The 23,325-nt window shown below is 44.1% G+C and overlaps 1 protein-coding gene across 1 annotated transcript in view; it reads right to left on the bottom strand.

Annotated features, from left to right (window-relative positions):
- The window catches only part of CPLX4 (complexin 4), a 49,110-nt gene extending 27,184 nt beyond the window's left edge, over positions 1 to 21,926 (bottom strand). The window contains exon 1 of the mRNA XM_040337864.1: positions 21,600 to 21,926. Coding sequence (XP_040193798.1) covers positions 21,600 to 21,766 — 167 coding nt within the window. The 5' untranslated portion in view covers positions 21,767 to 21,926. The remainder of the gene's footprint in view (positions 1 to 21,599) is intronic.
- Between the last annotated feature and the right edge of the window lie 1,399 nt (positions 21,927 to 23,325).

A 23,325-nucleotide genomic window follows, 5' to 3' on the forward strand; every position in this document is an offset into this window, starting at 1 on the left:
GAGAAACTGATCATTGGCGGCTGGTGCTCAAGATTTTTGGGGGGGGCGCAAACAAACGAAAAAAAAAAACATCAATTGAAGCCTCACTGTGCCCATCAATTGCCGCCACTGTGCCCAAACGCAGCCACTGTGCCATAAAATTGTCGCCACTGTGCCATAAAATTGTCGCCACTGTGCCATGCCATCAAACGCAGCCACTGTGCCATGCCATCAAACGCAGCCACTGTGCCAATCAATTGTCGCCACTGTACCATGCCATTAATTGTTGCCACTGTGCCTATCAATTGTCGCCACTGTGCCATGCCAAACGCAGCCACTATGCCATCAATTGTCACTTCAGCCAATCAGGTTACCGGTAACCAGATCCGGTGAACCGGATTGGCTTAGATGTGTGTCAGTGTTAACCAAGGAACGCACACCCTGTGCGTCCCCTGGTTAACTATTTGAAAGCCGATTACAGCCCTCAGGCTGTAATTGGAAAGCCTATCAGAGCTGCTGGCTCGGATAGACACTTCCACAGCCAACCAGCTGCCGTTATTCAGATGGCCGGCACTCACCAGGGGGCCGGACATCTGAACAGTGGGCAGCGGTGACAATACATAGATTCATGCAATGCATAAATCTATGTATTGTTTTTCAGTGGTGGTGCAGGAACGAGAGGGGGCGGCGCTCCTGCGCCCTCTATGGACGCACCGCCACTGAAACTGATCGACTATTTTTCCCCCCTTTTAATTTACAGAGTGTGGGTCTTTGGTAAAGTATTGAGGGGAATTGCGGTCATTTCAGCACATGTGACAGCATGGTTCCCAGTAGAGCCACAGTTTACGCTTTACAATATAAAAGGGAGACAGTACAGTTACAATACAAGAGAGTTAAGAGGGCCCTGCTCATGAGAGCTTACAATCTGAGAGGGTGGGGTAAGTGGTACAAAAGATATAACTGTGGGGGATGATCTGATGGAAGTGATAAAAGATTAGTTGGAGGTATGATAGGCTTCCCTGAAGAGATGAGTTTTCATGAATCGCCTAAAGGCAGCCAAATAAGGAGATAGCCGCTAGACATGTGCGTTCCCGTTCGTAACAAATGGATTTTCGTACGAATTTGTTAGTATTCGTACATTCGGATCAATTCAAACATCCGAAAAGCTGAAAGAACCAAAATACGAAAATTACGGAATTACGAATAAGCAAAAAAATGAACAGGCGAAAATACGAACGTATGATTGGACAATCTTACTAAAATACAAAACACCGAAAACAGCAAAAGAACGAAAATGACATCTATAACGAACGATTTGCATTCCGTATTTTAAATCCTTTGGCCCAGATTCTTAAAGGACTTACGACGGCGCAGCGCCATGTACGCCATCGTAAGTCCTAATCCGACCCGTCGTATCTATGCGACTGATTCTTAGAATCAGTTACGCATAGATATCCATTAGATCCGACAGGCGCTAGGTGGCGCTTCCGTCAAATTCTGCGTCGAGTATGCAAATTAGCTAGATACGCAAATTCCCGAACGTAGTTACGACGTTTACGCTAGGCTTTTCCCAGCGTAAAGTTGCCCCTGCTATATGAGGCGCAGCCAATGTTAAGTATGGCCATCGTTCCTGCGTCGAAATTTTAAAAAGTTACGTAGTTTGCGTAAGTTGTCCGTGAATGGGGCTGGACGTCATTTACGTTCACGGCGAAACCAATGACGTCCTTGCGACGTCATTTGGAGCAATGCACACTCCAAAGGAATGTCCGCCGGACCGTTTCCAGCGGACATTCCTCCTCTGGATTTTGATCCAATGGCTTGTACACACCATCAGATCAAAATCCGCGCGGAAAACAGCCGCGGTCACACGTCGCGCCGTCGCCGCGACGATGACGCGGCGACGTGCGCGACGCTGGAAGGTAAATACTTCCACGCATGCGTCAAATCATTACGACGCATGCGAGGGAGGGGAGCGGACGTACTGATCCGGTGAGTCTGTACAGACGACCTGATCAGTCCGCTGGACTGGATTCCAGTGGATAGATTTTGTAGCATGCTACAAAATTTTTATCCGCTGGGAATCCGTCGGCTGGATTTTTATCCGCCGGGAAATGTCCGCTCGGACGTACAGACGACCGGATCTATCTGCTGGAACTGATCCGCGGATCAATCCCAGCAGATAGATCCGGTCGTCTGTACCAGGCCTAAGGCCTGGTACACACGATAGGATTGATCCGCGGATACGGTCCTCTGGACCGTATCCGCGGATAAATCCTCTGGCGGATTTGGATCCGTTGGCATGTACTCACCATCGGATCCAAATCTGCGCGGAATTCAACCGCGGTGACGTGTCGCGCCGTCGCCGCGATGATGACGCGGCGACGTGCGCGACGCTGTCATATAAGGAAATCCACGTATGCGTCGAATCATTACGACGCATGGGAGGGACGGGTTCGGACGGATCGATCCGGTGAGTCTGTACAGACCACCGGATCGATCCGCTGGAGCCGATTCCAGCGGATAGATTTGTTAGCATGCTAACAAATTTTTATCTGCTGGAAATCGGAAATATCCGCGGATAAATATCCGCTGGAACGTACACACCAGGGGATCTATCCGCTGAAACCGATCCGCTGAGATTTTTCAGCGGATGGATCCTCTCGTGTGTACTGGGCCTAAGAGAAAGTATATATTAATATAGATTAGCCGCGTGTTGCGAAGTATTTACAAAAGTACAAAATTACGAATTTATTAAACGAAAATTATTATCTAACAAAATTACGAATTTCGAATCAACGGAAATAAATTAGACAGAATTACGAATCATTCAGTTTAAAAGAAAATAAAACTGTTATGAAAATACGAACGGGTCCGAATAGGAAAACTTGCGCCTTACGAAATTACGAATCTACGGAATGAGACGAAAAGAAACAAAAAAAAAATATTTTTTTTGTTGTGCACATGTCTAATAGCCGCTCAAATTCAGGTAGAGCGCTCCAGAGAATGGGAGAGGTTCTGGAGACGAGCATGGGAAAAGGACTCTATTTTGCACCTATGGACTAGTAAATTCACTCTTCTTGTGTCAATGCCATACCTGTCCACCTGCCTCCTCATCCTGAGGTGCCCTCGGGTTTCATTCCCCATGTCTTTAAGTATGCCAGGACAGACTTCCCACGTGTGGCTATCTTCTGGCATTAGAAATGTGTTTAATGAACCAAAATTGCCAAGTTGAGCTACATCCTGTCAGTAACATCAAACTCATAAGGAAATCAATTATGTTTCAGAAAATGCTTTGCGATTTATGAATACTCCATCTACTCTTCTAGTTGGCACATTAATTCATAAATTGTTCATATGGAGCATTTTTCAATCACGTATTGAGGTGTTTCTGGTGCATTTTTCTGTTTTTAACCACTTCAGCCCCGGAGGATTTGGCTGCCAAATGACCGGGCCACTTTTTGCGATTCGGCACTGTGTCACTTTAACTGACAATTGCGCGGTCGTGTGATGTGGCTCCCGGGCAAAATTAACGTCCTTTTTTTCCCACAAATAGAGCTTTCTTTTGGTGGTATTTGATCACCTCTGACGTTTTATTTTTTGCGCTATAAACAAAAATAGAGCGACAATTTTTTAAAAAAATTTTTTTAACTTTTATAATAAAAATATTCCTCAGTTTAGGCCAATATGTATTCTTCTACATATTTTTGGTAAAAAAAAAACGCAATAAGCGTATATTGATTGGTTTGCGCAAAAGTTATAGGGCCAGATCCACAGAAGAATTACGCCGGTGTATCTATTGATACGCCGCATAATTTCAAAGTTCCCGCGTCGTATCTTTGTTTTGTATCTACAAAACAAGATACGACTGCATCTGGGCTCGATCCGACAGGCGTACGTCTTAGTACGCCGTCAGATCTTAGAATTCGTCGAATTCAGTGTCGAGTATGCAAATTAGCTAGATACGGCAATCCACGAACGTACGTCTGGCCAGCGCATTTTTTTACGTCGTTTGCGTTCGGCTTTTTCCGGCGTATAGTTACCCCTGCTATATGAGGCGTACTCAATGTTAAGTATTGGCTTGTTCCGGTTTAATTTCGAGCATGCGCACTGGGATACCCCCACGGACGGCGCATGCGCCGTTAAAAAAAAACTTTGTTTACGTCGGGTCACAACGTATTTATATAAAACATGCCCCCATCACATCGATTTGAATTGCGCGCCCCTACGTCGCCAAAGATACACTACGCCGCCGTAACTTACGGTGCGCATTCTTTGAGGATTAAAAAAAAAAAGTAAGTTACGGCGGCGTAGTGTATCTTAGATACGCTACGCCCAACGGAAATATGCGCCAGGGTACGTGGATCTCGCCCATAGTGTCTACAAAATAGGGGAAAGTTGTATGGCATTTTTATTACAATTTTTTTTTTACTAGTTATGGTGGCAGTCGTTTTGGGACCATTGTCATTAATACAGCCATTAGTGCTATAAAAATGCACTGATTACTGTGTAAATGACACTGGTAGGGAAGGGTTTAACCAGTAGGGGGCAGGGAAGGGGTTAAGTGTGCACTAGGGAGTAATTCTAATTGTGTGGGGGCGGGGCTTACTGTGACACGACACTGATTACTGCACCCGATGAGAGGCAGCAGACGATCAGTGTCCTGTCACTAGGCAGAACAGGGAGATGCCTTATCCACAAAGGCATCCCCCTGTTCTGCCGTTCCGTGACACAATTGATTAAATAAACAACTCCCCGTGTACTACAGTCAGCTCTAAATGTAGGGCAAAAAACTTCACAAAGGTATCCATAGATGTGGCCAATGCCAGTTTTGTCCCTGGGTCCACACAGGTAGCGAATTCACCCTTCCTTACGGTGAAATTTTTTCGCCCTACATTTAGAGCTGACTGTTGTACACGGGAGTCGTTTATTTAATGACCTGTGTTTGTGGTGTTTTTTACATTGGCAAGACGATTCAACCAGTTTTGGCAGCGCATTAAGGACCATGTCTATTTGTCTGGGAATGGGAAGATGCTCACTCCAGTGTGTAGGCACCTGGATCTCTATCACAGATTCAGCACATGTGTCTCTTTTATTGTTTTGGCTGTAATTCCCAAGGACCCCCGGGGGGGGGGGATTTGGGATAAAGTTATTTTACAAAAAGAAACGCTATGGATAGAGAGACTGAACGCCATTCACCCCCCAGGTATCAACGAGGCACATTCATACAAACCTTTTTTTATAACCTCTCTCCATTTAACGAATCCCATGTAATTGGTGGTCTACCATATAACCTTAGGCCTCGTACACACCACCCAACATGTCCGATGAAAGGACCGTTTTCATCAGACCAAATTCTCCGCGGACAGAATACGCGGTGATGTGGCGGCGACGATGACGTCGCGACGTGCACGCACCAGGAAGTTCGGGCCATCGGACATGTCCGATGAGTCGTACTGACCATCGGACATGTCCGACGGACAGACTTCCAGCGGACAAGTTTCTTAGCATGCTAAGAAACTTTTGTCCGCTGGAAACCTGTCCGCTAGGCCGGGAAACTGTCCGGTCGGCCCTATACACGACCGAACATGTCCGACGGACCAGTTTCAGCGGACATGTTCGGTCGTGTGTACAAGGCCCTAGACACTTTGGGGAATAAACCAATGCTTTTTCCCTTTCTGGTTGTCTTTCTATTTCTTTTTTCAGTTGTTCTTTTCTCTTCCTTTTTTCTTTTTTTCTCTCTGTTATTTGCTCCTTTTATTCTTTCTCCTTATCTTTCTCTTAGATATATGAATGTTTCTTATATATTATATGTTGATTCAACTAAATATATGAGATCATATATTTTTTAACAATCATGAATTATCCTTTTTTAATATTTCAGTTAATGTTCATTTAATTTTAAAGTTTAAATCAATTTTGCCGTGAGAGCTCCCTTTTTTTAGGGATATGTACTCTCCTGATACATTGGTTATATAGCATTGTGTATTATATACACATTGTGCAATTTCTACAATGGATACTATATTTTGGTCTTTGACTGTTTGTTGCCCTGCTGCATGTCTCTCTGCTGGTCCCTATAGAGACGCTTTCATGTTCGTAATTATCCCTTCATATTAAACCCCAAACCGACTGGCGTTTCTGGAGGGGAGGTGTTTTTTTCGTTCCTCCCTGCCGATTGGTTCCTGTGCGGGTCTGTCCCGCCCTGTTGCCTTTGATAGACGTAATGCTCAGCCGATTATGTGGGTCTGTCTCGCCCTATTGCTTTTGACAGATGCAACGCTCAGCCGATTGGCTCCTGTGTATGCTTGCTCCGCCCTATGACTTCGTATGGCTGTAATGTTCAGTTCAGCCAGTTCACACAGACAAAGTGGAGCTATTGGTAGCTCCCTCGGGTCGCGCGGTTATTCCATCACAGCCACGATATTGCTATGCTTAGCATAGCTAGGTTACTAGACATGTGCAATTTTTTAAGTTACGAATACGTTTTCCGTAATTTTTCGTTATTTTAGTTGATTCGTTAACATACGAATGAATGAACGGTTTAGCGTAATTAATAACGAATAACGATATTTTCAAAATAACGAATATGGAAAACAACGAAGATACGAAAGAAGAAAGAAACGAAAATATAGAAACAACGAAAATACCGAACCCAAAAAAAAAAAATAATTACGAAAAACAAAATGAACGAAAATGCAAACTTACTAATATTCGAAGACCGAAAAGTAAACAACCGAAATGCCGAACAAAGAATAAAAAAACGAAAATCAAAACTAACGAAAAATAAATTACGAATCTTCGGAAAACGGAAATGAAAACAACGAAAAAACGAAATAATGTAAATTAGCTTTCGTTAGTACTGAAATATTTCTGGACATTGACCAATAGCCACTGAGCGCTGTCCCTTTCCTCTGAATAGGTTTGTTCCTTCCCCCAATGAGCTTCTTTCTCATTACCTCCTGGCTCCTTGGGCCAGATTCACAGAAAAAGTACGCCGGAGTATCTGCTGATACTCCGGCGTACTTTCAAATTTGCCGCGTCGTATCTTTATTTTGAATTCACAAACAAAGATACGACGGCATTTGGCTAGGGTCCGACAGGCGTACGGCTTCGTACGCCTTTGGATCTTAGGATGCAATACTTCGGCGCCCGCTGGGTGGAGTTTGCATTGTTTTTTGCGTCGGGTATGCTAATTAGCTGTTTACGGCGATCCACGAAGGTACGCGCGTTCGTCGCATTCTCTTACGTCGTCGCTAGTCGGCTTTTCCCGTCGTAAAGTTGCGATTGCTATTTAGGCGGTGTAAAATTAGACAGCCCATGTTAAAGTATGGCCATCGTTCCCGCGTCAAATTAAAAATTTTTTTTTTTGCGTAAGACGTCCGGAAATAGGAAAGGACGTAACGCACGTCGCCATTCAAAAAATTACGTTGTTGCAACGTCATTTCGCGCAAAGCACGGTGGGAAATTTCAAAACGGAGCATGCGCAGTACGTTCGGCGCGGGAACGCGCCTAATTTAAATGATACATGCCCCATTTGAATTAGGCGGGCTTGCGCCGGACGGCTTTATGCTACGCCGCCGCAAGTTTACAGGCAAGTGCTTTGTGAATCAAGCACTTGCGCTGAAAACTTGCGGTGGTGTAACGTAAATGACATACGTTACGCCGCCGCATTTGTACCTGAATCTGGCTCCTTGTGTCTTTTTCTGTGTTAGACTGCAGTGCATCTAATTTCTAAATTTGTATTTGTAATATCTGACATATTTTAGTTTTCTTCTACGTCAGACTTCATTCTAGACAGGGTGTGTGTGCTAACTAAGCCCGCATTCACACCTAGGCGTTTTTACGCCTGTAGCGCTACGCCGCTGCCGCCAGAGGGCTGAAAACAGATGTCCCTCTATGGAGATGGTTCACATCTCCACGCCGAACACCGGACGCCTGTCGCCTGCCGCGTGAAAAAAGGTCCCGGACCTTTTTTTCAGGCGTCTTCGAGCGTTCGGCTAGGAGATGGGAATCATCTCCATAGAGGGGGTCATCTTGGGGCACATCTAGGCGGACAATATCGGCGTTTTGTCGCCGCAAATCACGGTACAAAACTCCGCTATTTTTACCGCGATTTGCGGCGACAAAACGCCGCGATTTCGTCCGCCTAGATGTGAATGGAGCCTAAGACAGTCAAGTCAATCACAGTAAAGTACGAATTACAAAATTACGACGAGTAGTGTGTCGAATAAACGTAAAATGTATTCTAACAGAATTACGAATGCAATAAAATCTACAAAAGTAAGTTTTTACAATCAAAGGAAATTAGACACGAAAATACGAATGATCATAAAGCAAAAAAATTAGATCATAAAATTTAGACACGAAAAAATTAGACACGAAAATACGAATGATCATAAAGCAACGAAGATATATTTCTTACGAAAATACGAACGCGGCATGATGGAAAATATAATGTAAATACGAATAGCAAAACAACGAAAATTAAACCAACATAAAAACGAAAGAACGAATAAAATCATTTTAAAAATACGAACGCGGCAGAATACAAAATATAACGAAAATACTAATCTCGATTTTAACGAAAAATAAACTAACAGAAAAAAACGGAAACGTAAAAAAAAGTGTTACGAAAATATTAAAGAGTACGAATACGATAACTAACGTCTTATGAAATTTACGACTCGTTACGAATCACGATAAACGAACAGAAACAAAACAGAAATAAACGAAAATTTTTGCTGTGCACATGTCTATAGGTTACACATGCACAGTGAAGCCAGCTTTGGCTCCCTCGGGTCGCTTGTTTATGACGTCACGGCCGGGCTAAACACTTAAATAGTGCTAGATGGCGGCAGTGTGCACAGCTCCTATGCACGCTGAGCCTGTCGTTATGGGCGGAGGACTTGTGTGGTTCCAACATCACTAACGGTAGGATTCTTTACTAGGCAATCTTACTAAGCTGTTTGATGATGGCTGTATTTAGGAGGATTAGATGTTTGGCGGCATTTTCTCTTGAACACAACAAAATCCCCTTATTATATATTATGTCTATTACAGATGCTGTATTTGGAGAAGTAGGTCCCATAGTTTTCTAACCAATGGGAATGGTCACTTATATTCCATGAACCTGATAACACCTAGTACCCACCAGGGATGGACTGGCCATAGGGACTACAGGGAGTTTCCCGGTGGGCCGATGGCTCAGTGGGCCGTTTTTTAAAACAGAGATGCTGCTTGGAGGACTTTTTCTAACGCCCTGGCAGCGCCCCATTGTGAAAGCACTCAGGCTTTCGCACTGGGACTGCAGCAGAAGCGTTTTTCAGTCGCTTTACAGGCGCTATTTTTAGCCCAAAAGCGCCTAAAAAAGCCTCAGTGTAAAAAGGGGTCCTACACTCACCCCCTCTCTTTTACACTCACTCTCTTTTTCTTACACTCACCCCCCTCTCTCACCTACCCCCTCTCACCCCCTTTCCCTCAACCCTCCCCCTCTCTCTCATTCCTCTCTCTCTCACCCTGTCATGATATACAATAATTGATGTAGGGGCCTTTTGGTGGACGTGATTTTGGGGGGGGGGGGGGGGGGGGTGGGGGCAGCATTTTATTGAATTAAAGTGGGCCGGTCTGGATGAAGTCCAGGGCCAAATTTTTGTCCCAGTCCAGCCCTGGTACCCACTAGTAAGCGGATCTTTTATGAACGTACCTCCCCTAACATCAAACTGCTGGGTAATATCCAAATTAAGGATCCCTACCAGAGTTTATGTTTATGTGGTGAGCATGTAAGTGTTTATGCTTTGGTTTTAACACTAGGATTCTGCTTATTATTTGTCCCTCCTTTTCTATGATACGATCCCCTCTCTATGGCTGGTCATATTGGCCAGCCTACTAATGAAGGATCTTTCTCTATATACAGAACGGGACTCATCTGGAGCAAGAAAAGGACTATACATCCCTTGTCTCTGTCCGCTTTTGTTACTATTGTTGATACGTCCTCTGCCCATTTTGCTCTTTTGTCTTCCACATTTGGAATGTAAGGTACCCATATTTATATATATATACAGTGATGAAAATAAGTATTTGAACACCCTGCTATTTTGCAAGTTCTCCCACTTGGAAATCATGGAGGGGTCTGAAATTGTTATCGTAGGTGCATGTCCACTGTGAGAGACATAATCAAAAAAAAAAAATCCAGAAATCACAATGTATGATTTTTTTAACTATTTATTTGTATGATACAGCTGCAAATAAGTATTTGAACACCTGAGAAAATCAATGTTAATATTTGGTACAGTAGCCTTTGTTTGCAATTACAGAGGTCAAACGTTTCTTGTAGTTTTTCACCAGGTTTGCACACACTGGAGGAGGGATTTTGGCCCACTCCTCCACACAGATCTTCTCTAGATCAGTCAGGTTTCTGGGCTGTCGCTGAGAAACACGGAGTTTGAGCTCCCTCCAAAGATTCTCTATTGGGTTTAGGTCTGGAGACTGGCTAGGCCACGCCAGAACCTTGATATGCTTCTTACAGAGCCACTCCTTGGTTATCCTGGCTGTGTGCTTCGGGTCATTGTCATGTTGGAAGACCCAGCCTCGACCCATCTTCAAAGCTCTAACTGAGGGAAGGAGGTTGTTGCCCAAAATCTTGCAATACATGGCCCCGGTCATCCTCTCCTTAATACAGTGCAGTCGCCCTGTCCCATGTGCAGAAAAACACCCCCAAAGCATGATGCTACCACCCCCATGCTTCACAGTAGGGATGGTGTTCTTGGCATGGTACTCATCATTCTTCTTCCTCCAAACACGGTTAGTGGAATTATGACCAAAAAGTTATATTTTGGTCTCATCTGACCACATGACTTTCTCCCATGACTCCTCTGGATCATTCAAATGGTCATTGGCAAACTTAAGACGGGCCTTGACATGTGCTGGTTTAAGCAGGGGAACCTTCCGTGCCATGCATGATTTCAAACCATGACGTCTTAGTGTATTACCAACAGTAACATAGTTAGTCAGGTTGAAAAAAGACACAAGTCCATCCAGTTCAACCACAAAAAATAAAAAAAACAAAATAAAAAACACAGTAAAATCCTATACACCCAACTCCATACCCACAGTTGATCCAGATAAAGGCAAAAAACCCCAGCAGAGCATGATCCAATTTGCTACAGCAGGGGAAAAAATTCCTTCCTGATCCCCCGAGAGGCAATCAGATTTACCCTGGATCAAGTTTACCTACAAATCTTAGTACTCAGTTATATTCTGTACATTTAGGAAAGAATCCAGGCCTTTCTTAAAGCAATCTACTGAGCTGGCCAGAACCACCTCTGGAGGGAGTCTGTTCCACATTTTCACAGCTCTTACTGTGAAAAAACCTTTCCGTATTTGGAGGTGAAATCTCTTTTCCTCTAGACGTAAAGAGTGCCCTCTTGTCCTCAGTGTTGACCGTAAAGTGAATAACTCAACACCAAGTTCACTGTATGGACCTCTTATATATTTGTACATGTTGATCATATCCCCCCTTATTCTCCTCTTCTCAAGAGTGAATAAATTCAGTTCCTCTAATCTTTCCTCATAGCTGAGCTCCTCCATGCCTCTTATCAGTTTGGTTGCCCTTCTCTGCACTTTCTCCAGTTCTCCGATGTCCTTTTTGAGAACTGGTGCCCAAAACTGAACTGCATATTCCAGATGAGGTCTTACTAATGATTTGTACAGGGGCAAAATTATATCTCTGTCTCTGGAGTCCATACCTCTCTTAATACAAGAAAGGACTTTGCTCGCTTTGGAAACCGCAGCTTGGCATTGCATGCCATTATTGAGCTTATGATCAACTAAAACCCCCAGATCCTTCTCCAACCTTGGAAACGGTGGTCCCAGCTCTTTTCAGGTCATTGACCAGCTCCTCCCGTGTAGTCCTGGGCTGATTTATCACCTTTCTTAGGATCATTGAGACCCCACGAGGTGAGATTTTGCATGGAGCCCTAGTCCGAGGGAGATTGACAGTCATGTTTAGCTTCTTCCATTTTCTAATGATTGCTCCAACAGTGGACCTTTTTTCACCAAGCTGCTTGGCAATTTCCCCGTAGCCCTTTCCAGCCTTGTGGAGGTGTACAATTTTGTCTCTAGTGTCTTTGGACAGCTCTTTGGTCTTGGCCATGTTAGTAGTTGGATTCTTACTGATTGTATGGGGTGGACAGGTGTCTTTATGCAGCTAATGACCTCAAACAGGTGCATCTAATTTAGGATAATAAATGGAGTGGAGGTGGACATTTTAAAGGCAGACTAACATGTCTTTGAGGGTCAGAATTCTAGCTGATAGACAGGTGTTCAAATACTTATTTGCAGCTGTATCATACAAATAAATAGTTAAAAAATCATAAATTGTGATTTCTGGATTTTTTTTTTGATTATGTCTCTCACAGTGGACATGCACCTACGATGACAATTTCAGACCCCTCCATGATTTCCAAGGGGGAGAACTTGCAAAATAGCAGGGTGTTCAAATACTTATTTTCCTCACTGTATATATTTTTTCAGATATGTTAAAAAGCTGGCGGACATACCTATAAAAAGTTTGTTGATACTACTATCCACCTCATGCAGTCATTACGGTCCGGGCACCTATGCTGGTTTCTCCCTTTCTTTTCTTCCCTTTTCTTCCCCCCCCCTTGTCTCCCTCCTCCACCCACCCTCCTCTCCCCTGCCTTTTCCTCTCCCCTCCACATTATTTTTGTCCTTGTTTGCATCTCTGGACTAGACCAGCTTTTGGGCTATGTAGTAGTGCTCAAACAGTCTTTAGTCAAAGACTTATAATAATAATTTTTATTGTTTATTTGTTGTGTTTTTGTCTATTGTAAAATTTGTTATTTTCATTATTACTTTGTAGAATTCGCTTTAAGCTCCTGAAGAAGCCTTTTTTCAACGCGCAACATGTTGGGCTGAGCATCGTATGACATTTCACCTCGTGCAAACTCCAAGGGTTTTGTTATAACTACTATTAGGAAGTGGTTGCTAGTCCTCCACTCTTATCTTTGTATTGTACCCATATGTAATAGGTGTTTTGCAGGGCCGATCCTAGGGTCACAGACGCCTGGGTGCAGAAATATTTATGGCGCCCCACATGGGCGTGGTCATCTTTACTAACTCCTCCCCATTACAAATGTTTATATGGCTACGAATCAAACACAGAGATGCTCCCCTAAGAAGTCTTCATTATCCTGGGATCCTCCCATGATCTTTTAACAATAAAGAGAATCGGTACACTAATGGGACCTGGAGGGGGGTCACTCTAATGCACACAGATAGGGCTTCTGTTAGAAAGAGCCCCCATACATTACTAGGAGGGTGGCACCGGGAAAGCATTTCTGGGAGTGCACGGGATGATTGGCAGCAGCCAACCCTGAAGCCTCTCATCACACCGCCTATGGGAGAAGAGCCAACACACGCAGAGGAGGCGGGGCAAACAAGAGACTGCTCCACGCGCACCCGACAGAATAATTAGTGGAGCTTAGTACCGTGTTCCGGTACTAGGCTCCGCTGCGGTACCCAGCCCGAATTCCGGGGACAGCGAGAGGTATGCACTCTTGTCAGTTACCAGCGGAGAGAGCAAGCGGGATGGGGAACCACAGCACCCGCTACATGCGCTTCGCCTCTGGACACAGACAAAAGGAGGAAAGGGAGCACTCTGGAGCTTCGGCGCCCTCACCTCTGCAGCGCCTGGGTGCCGAGCACCCTGCACACCCTGCCTAGGATCGGCCCTGGTGTTTTGTCATGCTAGCGTTTCTGTATTCTTAGGCATTCTTAGGAACGGCCTTATTTATGAATTTTATGTCTTTCAATGATTCTTATGTGTTTTTCTTGTTGACACCATTGTAGAGATTAGAAAAGTCTTTCAACACCTTGACAGAAAATGGAAAATAAACCTCCACAGAGGGGACCAAGTAGAATCTACCAGATGTTCTAACCTTTCCCTGCTTTATCTGAAACAAAATAAAAGGTACTGGTTGTAGATGGGCTTTAATAAAGGCAGCGCTTTCCTTGAAAAGTAGCTTCTTTGTCTGTTCATAGAGCTCTCCTCTTCTATATATGTGCTCAAGTAGACTGGTTTGACATTGTCAACCAACAATGAGTGCACTTCATTACTTAAAGCAGCTGAAAGTACACTATAGAAATGTATTGTGCTAGTGTGTGACACACAAAGTCAACAGTATGCCATCACAATGAATGGTCAACTGTAAAAAAGTCCATTGATGGGCAGCCTTGAACATGGCTCAGGGAGGACTTTTTATGTTCATCGAGGTTAATGAAATATCCATTATGCTGGTGTTGTTGTAAAAGAGCATTCTTGAAGAAGTTCTTGAATATCTAAAGATTGACAGCACCACCTGCATGTCTTTTTTAAAATTAATTTTACAATGTATCAGCCTATATATGGTAGAGAAACGCCGTAGAGGCAATGCGATTCCTTCTGTACTTATGTTAACAATGGGAGTTAATGTCTGCCCTTAGACGTACTGGTAAGCATAAGTGAAATTGAGCGTGTTCATTTCCATAAAAATTCTGCAAAAATCGGGAGAGTTCAGTAGAATTCTGCCGTTTTACTGAAATGCATTGACATCCATTGAAAAGGCAAATTCGCAAATTTTTTGTTGGTTTTCAATGATGCAATTGGCTTTAAATGCCTCCTGGGAGTGACAGAAGCTCATGGTATCTACACTGGACTTGTTCTTGTTCCAAAATTAAACCCACATTTGACAATTTGTTTTTACAAAAATACACAAAAAGAAAATAACATAAATACTAACACTACTAAATGAAATAACCTAACCACTTAAACCCCGGACCATATTGCTGCTTAATGACCAGGCCACTTTTTGCGATTCGACACTGCATCGTTTTAACTGACAATTGCGTGGTCGTGCGATGTGCCTCCCAAACAAAATTGACGTCCTTTTTTTCCACAAATAGAGATTTCTTTTGGTGGTATTTGATCACCTCTGCGTTTTTTTTTTTTTTCGCTATAAACAAAAATAGAGCGACAATTTTGAAAAAAATTCAATATTTTTTACTTTTTGCTATAATAAATATCCCCAAAAAATATATAAAAAAAATATTTTATCCTCAGTTTAGGACGATACGTTTTCTTCTACATATTTTTGGTAAAAAAAAAAAAAAAAATCGCAATAAGCATTTATTGATTGGTTTGCACAAAAGTTATAGCGTCTAGAAAATAGGGGATAGTTTTATGGCATTTTTATTAATATTTTTTTTTACTAGTAATGGCGGCGATCAGCAATTTTTATTGGCGGACACATCAGACACTTTTGACACCATTTTGGGACCATTGTAATTTTTACAGCGTTCAGTGCTAAAAAAAATGCACTGATTACTGTAATAATGACACTGGCAGTGAAGGTGGCTCTGTAGGAGTTAAGTGTACCATGGGGAGTTATTCTTACTGTAAGGGGGCGTAGCTACACGTGACACGTCACTGATCGTTGTTCCTGATGACGGGGAACACGATCAGTGAAAGTGTCACTAGGCAGAACGAGGAGATGTTGTGTTTACACACATCTCCGCTTTCTTCAGCTCTGTGACCCAAACGCAGGACACCAGTGTCAATCAGCTCTGCAGTTCCCGCGGGACCACATGGCCGCAATTTAAAGGGGACGTACCTGTAAGCCCATATGCCTGTCCGTGCCATTCTGTCGACGTAAATAGGCGATTAAATAAATAAAAAATTTGTAACCGATAGCCAAAACAGGAAGTAAGAGGAAATCCCCCAAAATCCCTGGTTGTCACCAAATCAAATGTCTCCATTGGAAGATTTTCACTCTTGACAACCCAAAAATTAGCATTTCCTTTCACTTTCACTCCCAGTAATTTAGGTCACCAGGACAGGAGGGTGAACAGGGGAACAGACAGCAAAAAAAAATGGGCAGGTGTTCTAATCCCTCTCCACTCTATCCAAAACTGAAAAAAAAAGCCTTAGCTATAGCACCCTCTAGTGTGGAGTGCTAGTGTAAATAGTTTTTTAATAAGGCATGTAAATTTAGGCTTGGCTGGCAGCCAAGCCTGTGTTGAATCTGGGTCAGGGTGATTTACTCAGGGAGGCTGGATGATTCATCAGGCAGCAACACCTCTGGTACCTCCCGCTACTGGCTGGAATTTCGGAGAAGCTTCCAGAAGAATGCGAGGAGGGTAAGGAGGAACTGCCTGGAGTATGATAAGGGCCCAACCAATCCCAGGCCAAATTGGCTGGCAGGGGGGGCACCTCTTAAATACTCTGAGTCTTGCCAGCAGGGGGCAGTCGGGTGGAAGATGGTGATGAAGTGCTGAGGAGGCTGTCGATGACCCTTGTGGGTAGCCCCCTAGTCCGGGGGGGTTACCTTGGGCCTGGGGCTCGGATGCTGGAGGGATCCTCTTACAACACACAGAGGAGTCCTGTCCAGAGGCACAGGAGCAAGAGTGAGGACAGCAGGAGCCAGATAGCATATGGGCATTCTATAATTTTCCCTCTACCCTATCCAAAGTTTTAACCCCTCAATAAAGCATAAAAAAAAGCACTGGACTGTTCCCACGTTCTGGGATACTGTGGAGATTTGGTGTACCTGGCTGTGCAGGGTGGGGGATACCTATTCACAGTGGCTCCTAAGTGGTGTGTGCTACACTTTAGTTATACTCTATAACAGGGGTAGGCAACCTGGGGCCCTCCAGCTGTTGCAGAACTACAAGTCCCATCATGCCTCTTGGAGTAATTGTAACTGCCAGCCTTGCAATGCCTCATGGGAAATGTAGCTCCGCAACAGATGGAGGACTACTGGTTGCCTACCCATGCTCTATAACTTCCATTGACAACAGACACAGAGGTCTGTGCATGTACCAAGTCCATTATTAGTATTTAAAGACCCACTGGCAAGCACGGATGCCTGAGGGCAGTCATTTCATTTTCCTACCCCTCCAACCTCCTGGCATCTATGGACACCTGAATCTGACGTTTTCACAGATGTATCTGCTGCATATGCATTTTTTCATTACATTATTATTACAGGTGCTTATATAGCGCAATCAATTTACACAGCACTTTACATATATTCTGTATGCATTCACATCAGTCCCTGCCCTCAAGGAGCTTACAATCTAAGGTCCCAAACTCACATTCATATATAAAAATACTAGGGCCAATTTAGACAGGAGCCAATTACCTACCAGCATATCTTTGATAGGCATGTCTTAAACTGATTGTAAAGTCTCGTTATTTTGTTGTTAAAGATAAGAGATGGGAGGGGCCAGGATCACAGAAGAGGGATCCGAGAAGTGGAGGATCTGGGCTGTTTCCTGTTCTGTACAGTTTGTTTTGCACAGAGCAGAACAGATCCTCCTCTTCTCAGATCCCTCTTCTGTGATCCTGGCCCCTCCCATCTGTTCAGTGCCCCCACAGCCAGCAGCTTGTTATGGGGGCACCCCAAGCTGAGTCACAGCTCTGTGTGTCCATTCAGACATGGAGTTCCGACCCGGTCCCATCCCCTCTCTCCCGATTGGCTAACTGACTTTGAATGACAGCCATCTTACCTGTTCTGTGCAGCATGTTTTGCACAGAGCAGCCCATATCCTCCTCTTCTCGGGTCCCTCTTATGTGATCCTGGCCCCTCCTGTCTGTTCAGTGCCCCCAAAGCCAGCAGCTTGCTATGGGTGCAACCCGAGCCGAGTCACAGCTCTGTGTGTCCATTCAGACATGGAGCCTTGACCCAGTCCCATCCCCTCTCTCTCCCCCGATTGGTTGACTTTGATTGACAGCGACATGAGCCAATGGCGCAGATACTGTGTCTCAGCCAATCAGGAGGAGAGTCCCAGGTTACTAAGACACTCGTAGACATCGCTGGAGAGAGATGGGGCTAAGGTAAGTAATTAGGGAGTGTTGGGGAGGCTGCTACACAGCATAGAATGCTTGAAGATAAAAAAAACTTCTGCCTTTACAACTCCTTTAAGCCTAGTGCACACTTATTTTTCTTTTTCATTCAACCCAGAAGGGTTGAACACAAAAAAAAAAGCCATAGGCTGAGAGTGCTAACCGAGAGTTGGTCAGCAGACCTTTTTCGGTCATGCCCCCTTCTGTTTAACTATATCTGCTCTCCCCAGGAGCCTGCAGTTTAGTTTGAGTATTAACCACTTGGCACCCAGAGAACGTCATATGACGTCCTGGGTTTTGTGGTGGTATATCTGAATGATGGGTGCAGCTACAGGCATCATTCCGATATTGCCAGTTTCAGCCGGCGATTCCCTGCACCATAAGACTGATCATATCGGCTGTTCTGCCACTTAATTGTTCTTACGGGCAGCAAAAGGGGACGTCCCCTCTCCTGCCGCTTCTCCCGACTCACTGCTGCGATCAGTGAGTTGGTGACAGGATCTGCCGGCCCCGGATGCTGATCACAGAGATTTCCGGCAGACCAGATGGTTGCCGGAGTCTCTATGATCGTCGGAGGCCAGGCGTGATGTTATGTCGTCACGCCCGGCCTCTGTATTAAAAAAAAACTGCGCCGCTTCGGCTGTAAAGTGGTGATCTTTTTTTTTTTTTTTTAGGCTAGTGGTGAGATGTGGGGGGTCTTATTGACCCCATATCTCACAGTAAAGAGGTCCTGTCATGTCATATTCCTATTACAGGGATGTTTACATTCCTTGTAATAGGAATAAAAGTGATCAATTTTTTTTTTTTTTTTTTAAAGTGTCAAAATAAAAAAAATAAGTAAAATTTGCAAAAAAAAATAAAAAATACACTTGTCCCCGTGTGCTTGCACGCAGAAGCGAACGCATACGCAAGTCTCGCCCACATATGAAAACGGTGTTCAAACTACACATGTGAAGTGTCGCCGCGAACATTGGAGAGAGAGCAATAATTCTAGCCCCAGACCTCCTCTGTAACTCATAAAATGTAACCAGTAAAGAAATTAAAGCGTCTCCTATGGGGATTCACATTATGCAAAAAAATTGGGCCATCTTTACTGTTTTTTTTTTTTTAAAGCATGAACCTTTTTTCCCCCCCAAAAAACTCGAAAAATATTGTGCGAGATAAAAAGTTGCAATGACCACCATTGTATTCTCTAGGGTCTTTGCTGAGAAAACATATATAGTGTTTGGGGGTTCTATGCAATTTTCTAGCAAACAAATTACATGTAGGAGCGAAGTGTCAGAATTGGCCCGGGCCTGAAGTGGTTAAAAGCCCATGTACCCTCATTAGTGACTGCTTCCTGCCCCCTCCCTCCACTGCCATGTGTCCTCACACAGACTTGTATTGCAGAAGAAAGGGAGGGGTTGCGTCTGACCAGCTCTTTTTTTGAGTGCCAATTACTGAGTACACTGGGGGCTAACTCTGGTGCTATTTAGACACCCAGCACAACAACTGTGACAGTGCAGTGGAGCTATAACACAAGTTGCTAGTACACTATCTATTTGACTGCATATCTAAGAAAGAAACTGATCAGATAGGTTATTCATGCTATATCCATGCAATACCTAAGACTGCTAAAGGAAGTCTTGGAATACCACTGGACAAAGCAAAATTGGTTGAATATACAGTATATTCTTCAGCCAAACCTTGTATTACTTCTGTTGCTGAGAGTAAGGTATGTTCCAGCAACAGTGTTGGCATAAAATTCACATTTTATTGAGGTTTTACCCACTGGTATCTATTTAAAATGCTTGATTTGCATATTTTTCAAATTAAGCCTGGATTTAAATTGACCCTAGTAATCTGGCTCCTAACCAGGGCCGATCCTAGGGTCACAGACGCCTGGGTGCAGAAATATTTATGGCGCCCCCACCTGGGCGTGGTCATCTTTACTAACTCCTCCCCTTTACAAATGTTTCTATGGCTACGAATCAAACACAGAGATGCTCCCCTAAGAAGTCTTCATTATCCTGGGATCCTCCCATGATCTTTTAACAATAAAGAGAATCAGTAAACTAATGGGACCTGGAGGGGGGTCACTCTAATGCACACAGATAGGGCTTCTGTTAGAAAGAGCCCCCATACATTACTAGGAGGGTGGCACCCAGGGAGCACTTCTGGGAGTGCACAGGATGATTGGCAGCAGCTCCGGCCAACCCTGAAGCCTCTCATCACACCGCCTATGGGAGAAGAGCCAACACACGCAGAGGAGGCGGGGCAGACAGGAGACTGCTCCACGCGCACCGGACAGAATAATTAGTGGAGCCTAGTACCGTGTTCCGGTACTAGGCTCCGCTGCGGTACCCATCCCGAATTCCGGGGACAGCGGGAGGTATGCGCTCTTGTCAGTTGCCAGCGGAGAGAGCAAGCGGGATGGGGAACCACAGCACCCGCTACATGCGCTCCGCCTCTGGACACAGACAAAAGGAGGAAGGGGAGCACTCTGGAGCTTCGGCGCCCTCACCTCTGCGGCGCCTGGGTTGCGGAGCACCCTGCGTACCCTGCCTAGGATCGGCCCTGTTCCTAATTAGAACAAGCATCACCATAGTTCAATTAATAAGTCAGTACTTTGGCTTGCCCTCTTCTACTTGTCACAATGTCAATATCTGGCACCCAAGTGGTAACAATAAGGAAGCTTGAGAAGCTTCTGGAGGCAAGACAAGGCCCCCCCCCCCCCCCCCCCCCCCGGCTTCCTAGGTAAAGTCTGTATTTGCATTGCAAACTTTCGAGATTCAGCTTTGTTCTGGGGTCCAGTGCTCTTCAGGCACTAAAAAAAGAGTAAATTCAAAAATGAAATTTTTGCTACAGGTATACTTTACAGTATAATACGAGGTACGTTCAAACAAAACAGGTCAACTTGAATGGTTTAGCAGGCTGTAATCATTTTTGTCTATTTTCTAAACGAGTTAACAAATAAATCTATCGACTGGTTTTCTGTTCAGGGCTTTATGTTAACATAAATGTCATTGAGTTGTTAAAGAACAGTTTTCTTAGCTATCCCTAGAAAAGAACTGTGGGCTAAAATGCTTTTCTTTATTGGCTGAGTGGATTAAAATTGCAATCTTTCAAAGACTCATCTCTCCTGTCCAGGCGAGGTATTAGACAAGAGCAGACTGGAAGCTTGTAGTATGAATCTATTCAGCCAGTACATGAAGTCTATTGATGACCAACATGGTACTACACTCTTTTCAAACTGACGTGATACTTTATAAAAAGCCATATCATAGCTGCTAATAGTTTAAAATTATTTCCAAGGACATTTTTCTTGTTAGCTGGTGTGTGGCGGAACATCGAGCACAATGCTCGAACAGATGATCATGAGTCTATTTTGGGGTCATGCATAAATCCAATTAACGTTAGCAAATTGGGAAATCCTTTTTTGCAACATAGATGTGTGTTACTAACTGCAAAACGCCAAGGAATCATTAGTAGATAAAGCTTAAAGCTTTTCAACATAAAAAAAACCCCACAAAGAAATGTGATGATCTTGGGTTAGTTTTGCATATCAGGGACATTTCCAGAGATCAATTTAGAAAAACATGGGCTGTCTCTAGACATTAGGGACAATCCACTAATTTTGCTATGGTTGTATTATGAATGTGCTCTTTTCACAAGGCCCATTTTGAGAAAAGAGGACATTCTTGGCTCTGACAAGATAAAAGAAAGTTTTTATACTCACTTCTCCTCTAATAACTGCCTCTGATACTCCTCATACTCCTCGCGGGTCATTCCTGCCGCTGCTGCCGGGTCAGAAGCATCAGCCCCTTCTTTCTTCTCTTCACCAGCATCCCCCAGTCCAAAACTTTTCAGTTGATTGCTAACCATTCCCTTCAGCAGGAAGGCCATGTTGCTGTCTATCCAAACATAAAATAGCAGAGAGAAGCGAAGTGGGGAGCAGGACCCAGGCTGGGGAGTCAAGCAGGAGAAAAATTGTGCAGCAGTTTGAGCCCGTCAAGGACACACTGTTACTAGGAACTATATGCCAAAAATGGTTTGTCAGCCATAATCTGGATTAGCGGGAGAACTGTTTCGTCCATGGAGGCAGATGGTTCAGATTACTTCAAAAATCATTAGATGCAGCTGCCTACTTTCCATAATAATACCTTAAGCTAATTTCCTATCAGTCTGCATGTGATGTAATGAGAGTTTATTTATATGATACAAATTTCAGGTACAGGATGGTTTATTGACCACAGGAAGGGGATTTTAGGTAACAAATTATTAAAAGCTGTGAGAGATGTAATAAGGCTTCCATTGCTGACCTTTGTTTCTAACAAGGGGAGATGCCTAGCTGTCATGTGAATCAAATTGCTTCAATCCTACTCATCACTGACCCATAACCTGTGTAGCCAGGTGCTTAGTTGGTCAGAGGGAGACACTATAAAGACACTATGCTATAAAGACACTGTGCTGCAGCTGCTTTGTGTGCCTATACAAGACTCTTATGCTAACTCAATGCTGTTCAGCATCCATCCAGCAGAGAGAGATGGTGTGTATCATGGACTTGAGAGACTTTGATGCAGGTGGTTGATAAACTATGGGAAATATAGTCTATGCAAGAGGGTCTTGCATAGGCGTATATGGAGTGATGGAATACAACTCCCAGATATAGACTCTTAACGGGAGTGGAAATGAGCAGTTTTTCCAAGGCTGTAGAGGACAGAACTTCCTCTTGCTGGAGAGGACTGCAGAGTGTACATCTCCGTTGCTAAATGTACTTTTCGACTGTAGTCTGAGGACCAGAGCGCTGAGAACTGGAGTCACCCTGAATGCAGAGTCGGAAGGATTGCTGACAGCCAGGTGTCCAGAGTTCGATGTGCCTGGGACTGATGAGCGGCCACCTGCAGGGTTTGATTTTACTACTGCCTGCAGACTAAATAAGGGATTGACCATTATGTGATCCACCTTAAAGACTGGGTCCCACTGATTAGACAGCTGAACAAGATGTTGTACCACATAGTGCTTAATAAAGGAATAGAGCCTGCAGGTGTAGATAAAGTCAGGATGAAGCAGATCCAAGGAGGTACTCTGTGTTCCAACTTGGTCCTGATCCAGCTGAAGACCTGAGAAAGGAGGCATCACTGAGGTATCCCAAACTTTAGTGAGAAATTAGGAAATTCTTTTTGAGTCCAATAAAGTCATGGCTAGCTCAAGCATGGGGTTGTCAGTTGTAGTTGGGTTGTGAATGTAGTAAAAGTCGATTAGGAAATAGTATCCCAGTCACAGATGTCACACGTGATGGAAATGATGATTCTGCTGGCAGCCAAAAACACCTCCATATCTAGCAAGGGTGCCCAGAACCAAATTCAATACCTGGAAGACAAGCCGTTCCAGGAGAGGGTTCAATGAGTTCCATTGACTGACTTGGAAGATCTTCATGAACAGCTGGCAAAGTTGAAGAGAAC

Source organism: Rana temporaria, chromosome 1 (genome assembly GCF_905171775.1).
Source record: "Rana temporaria chromosome 1, aRanTem1.1, whole genome shotgun sequence".
NCBI classification, from domain to species: domain Eukaryota; kingdom Metazoa; phylum Chordata; class Amphibia; order Anura; family Ranidae; genus Rana; species Rana temporaria.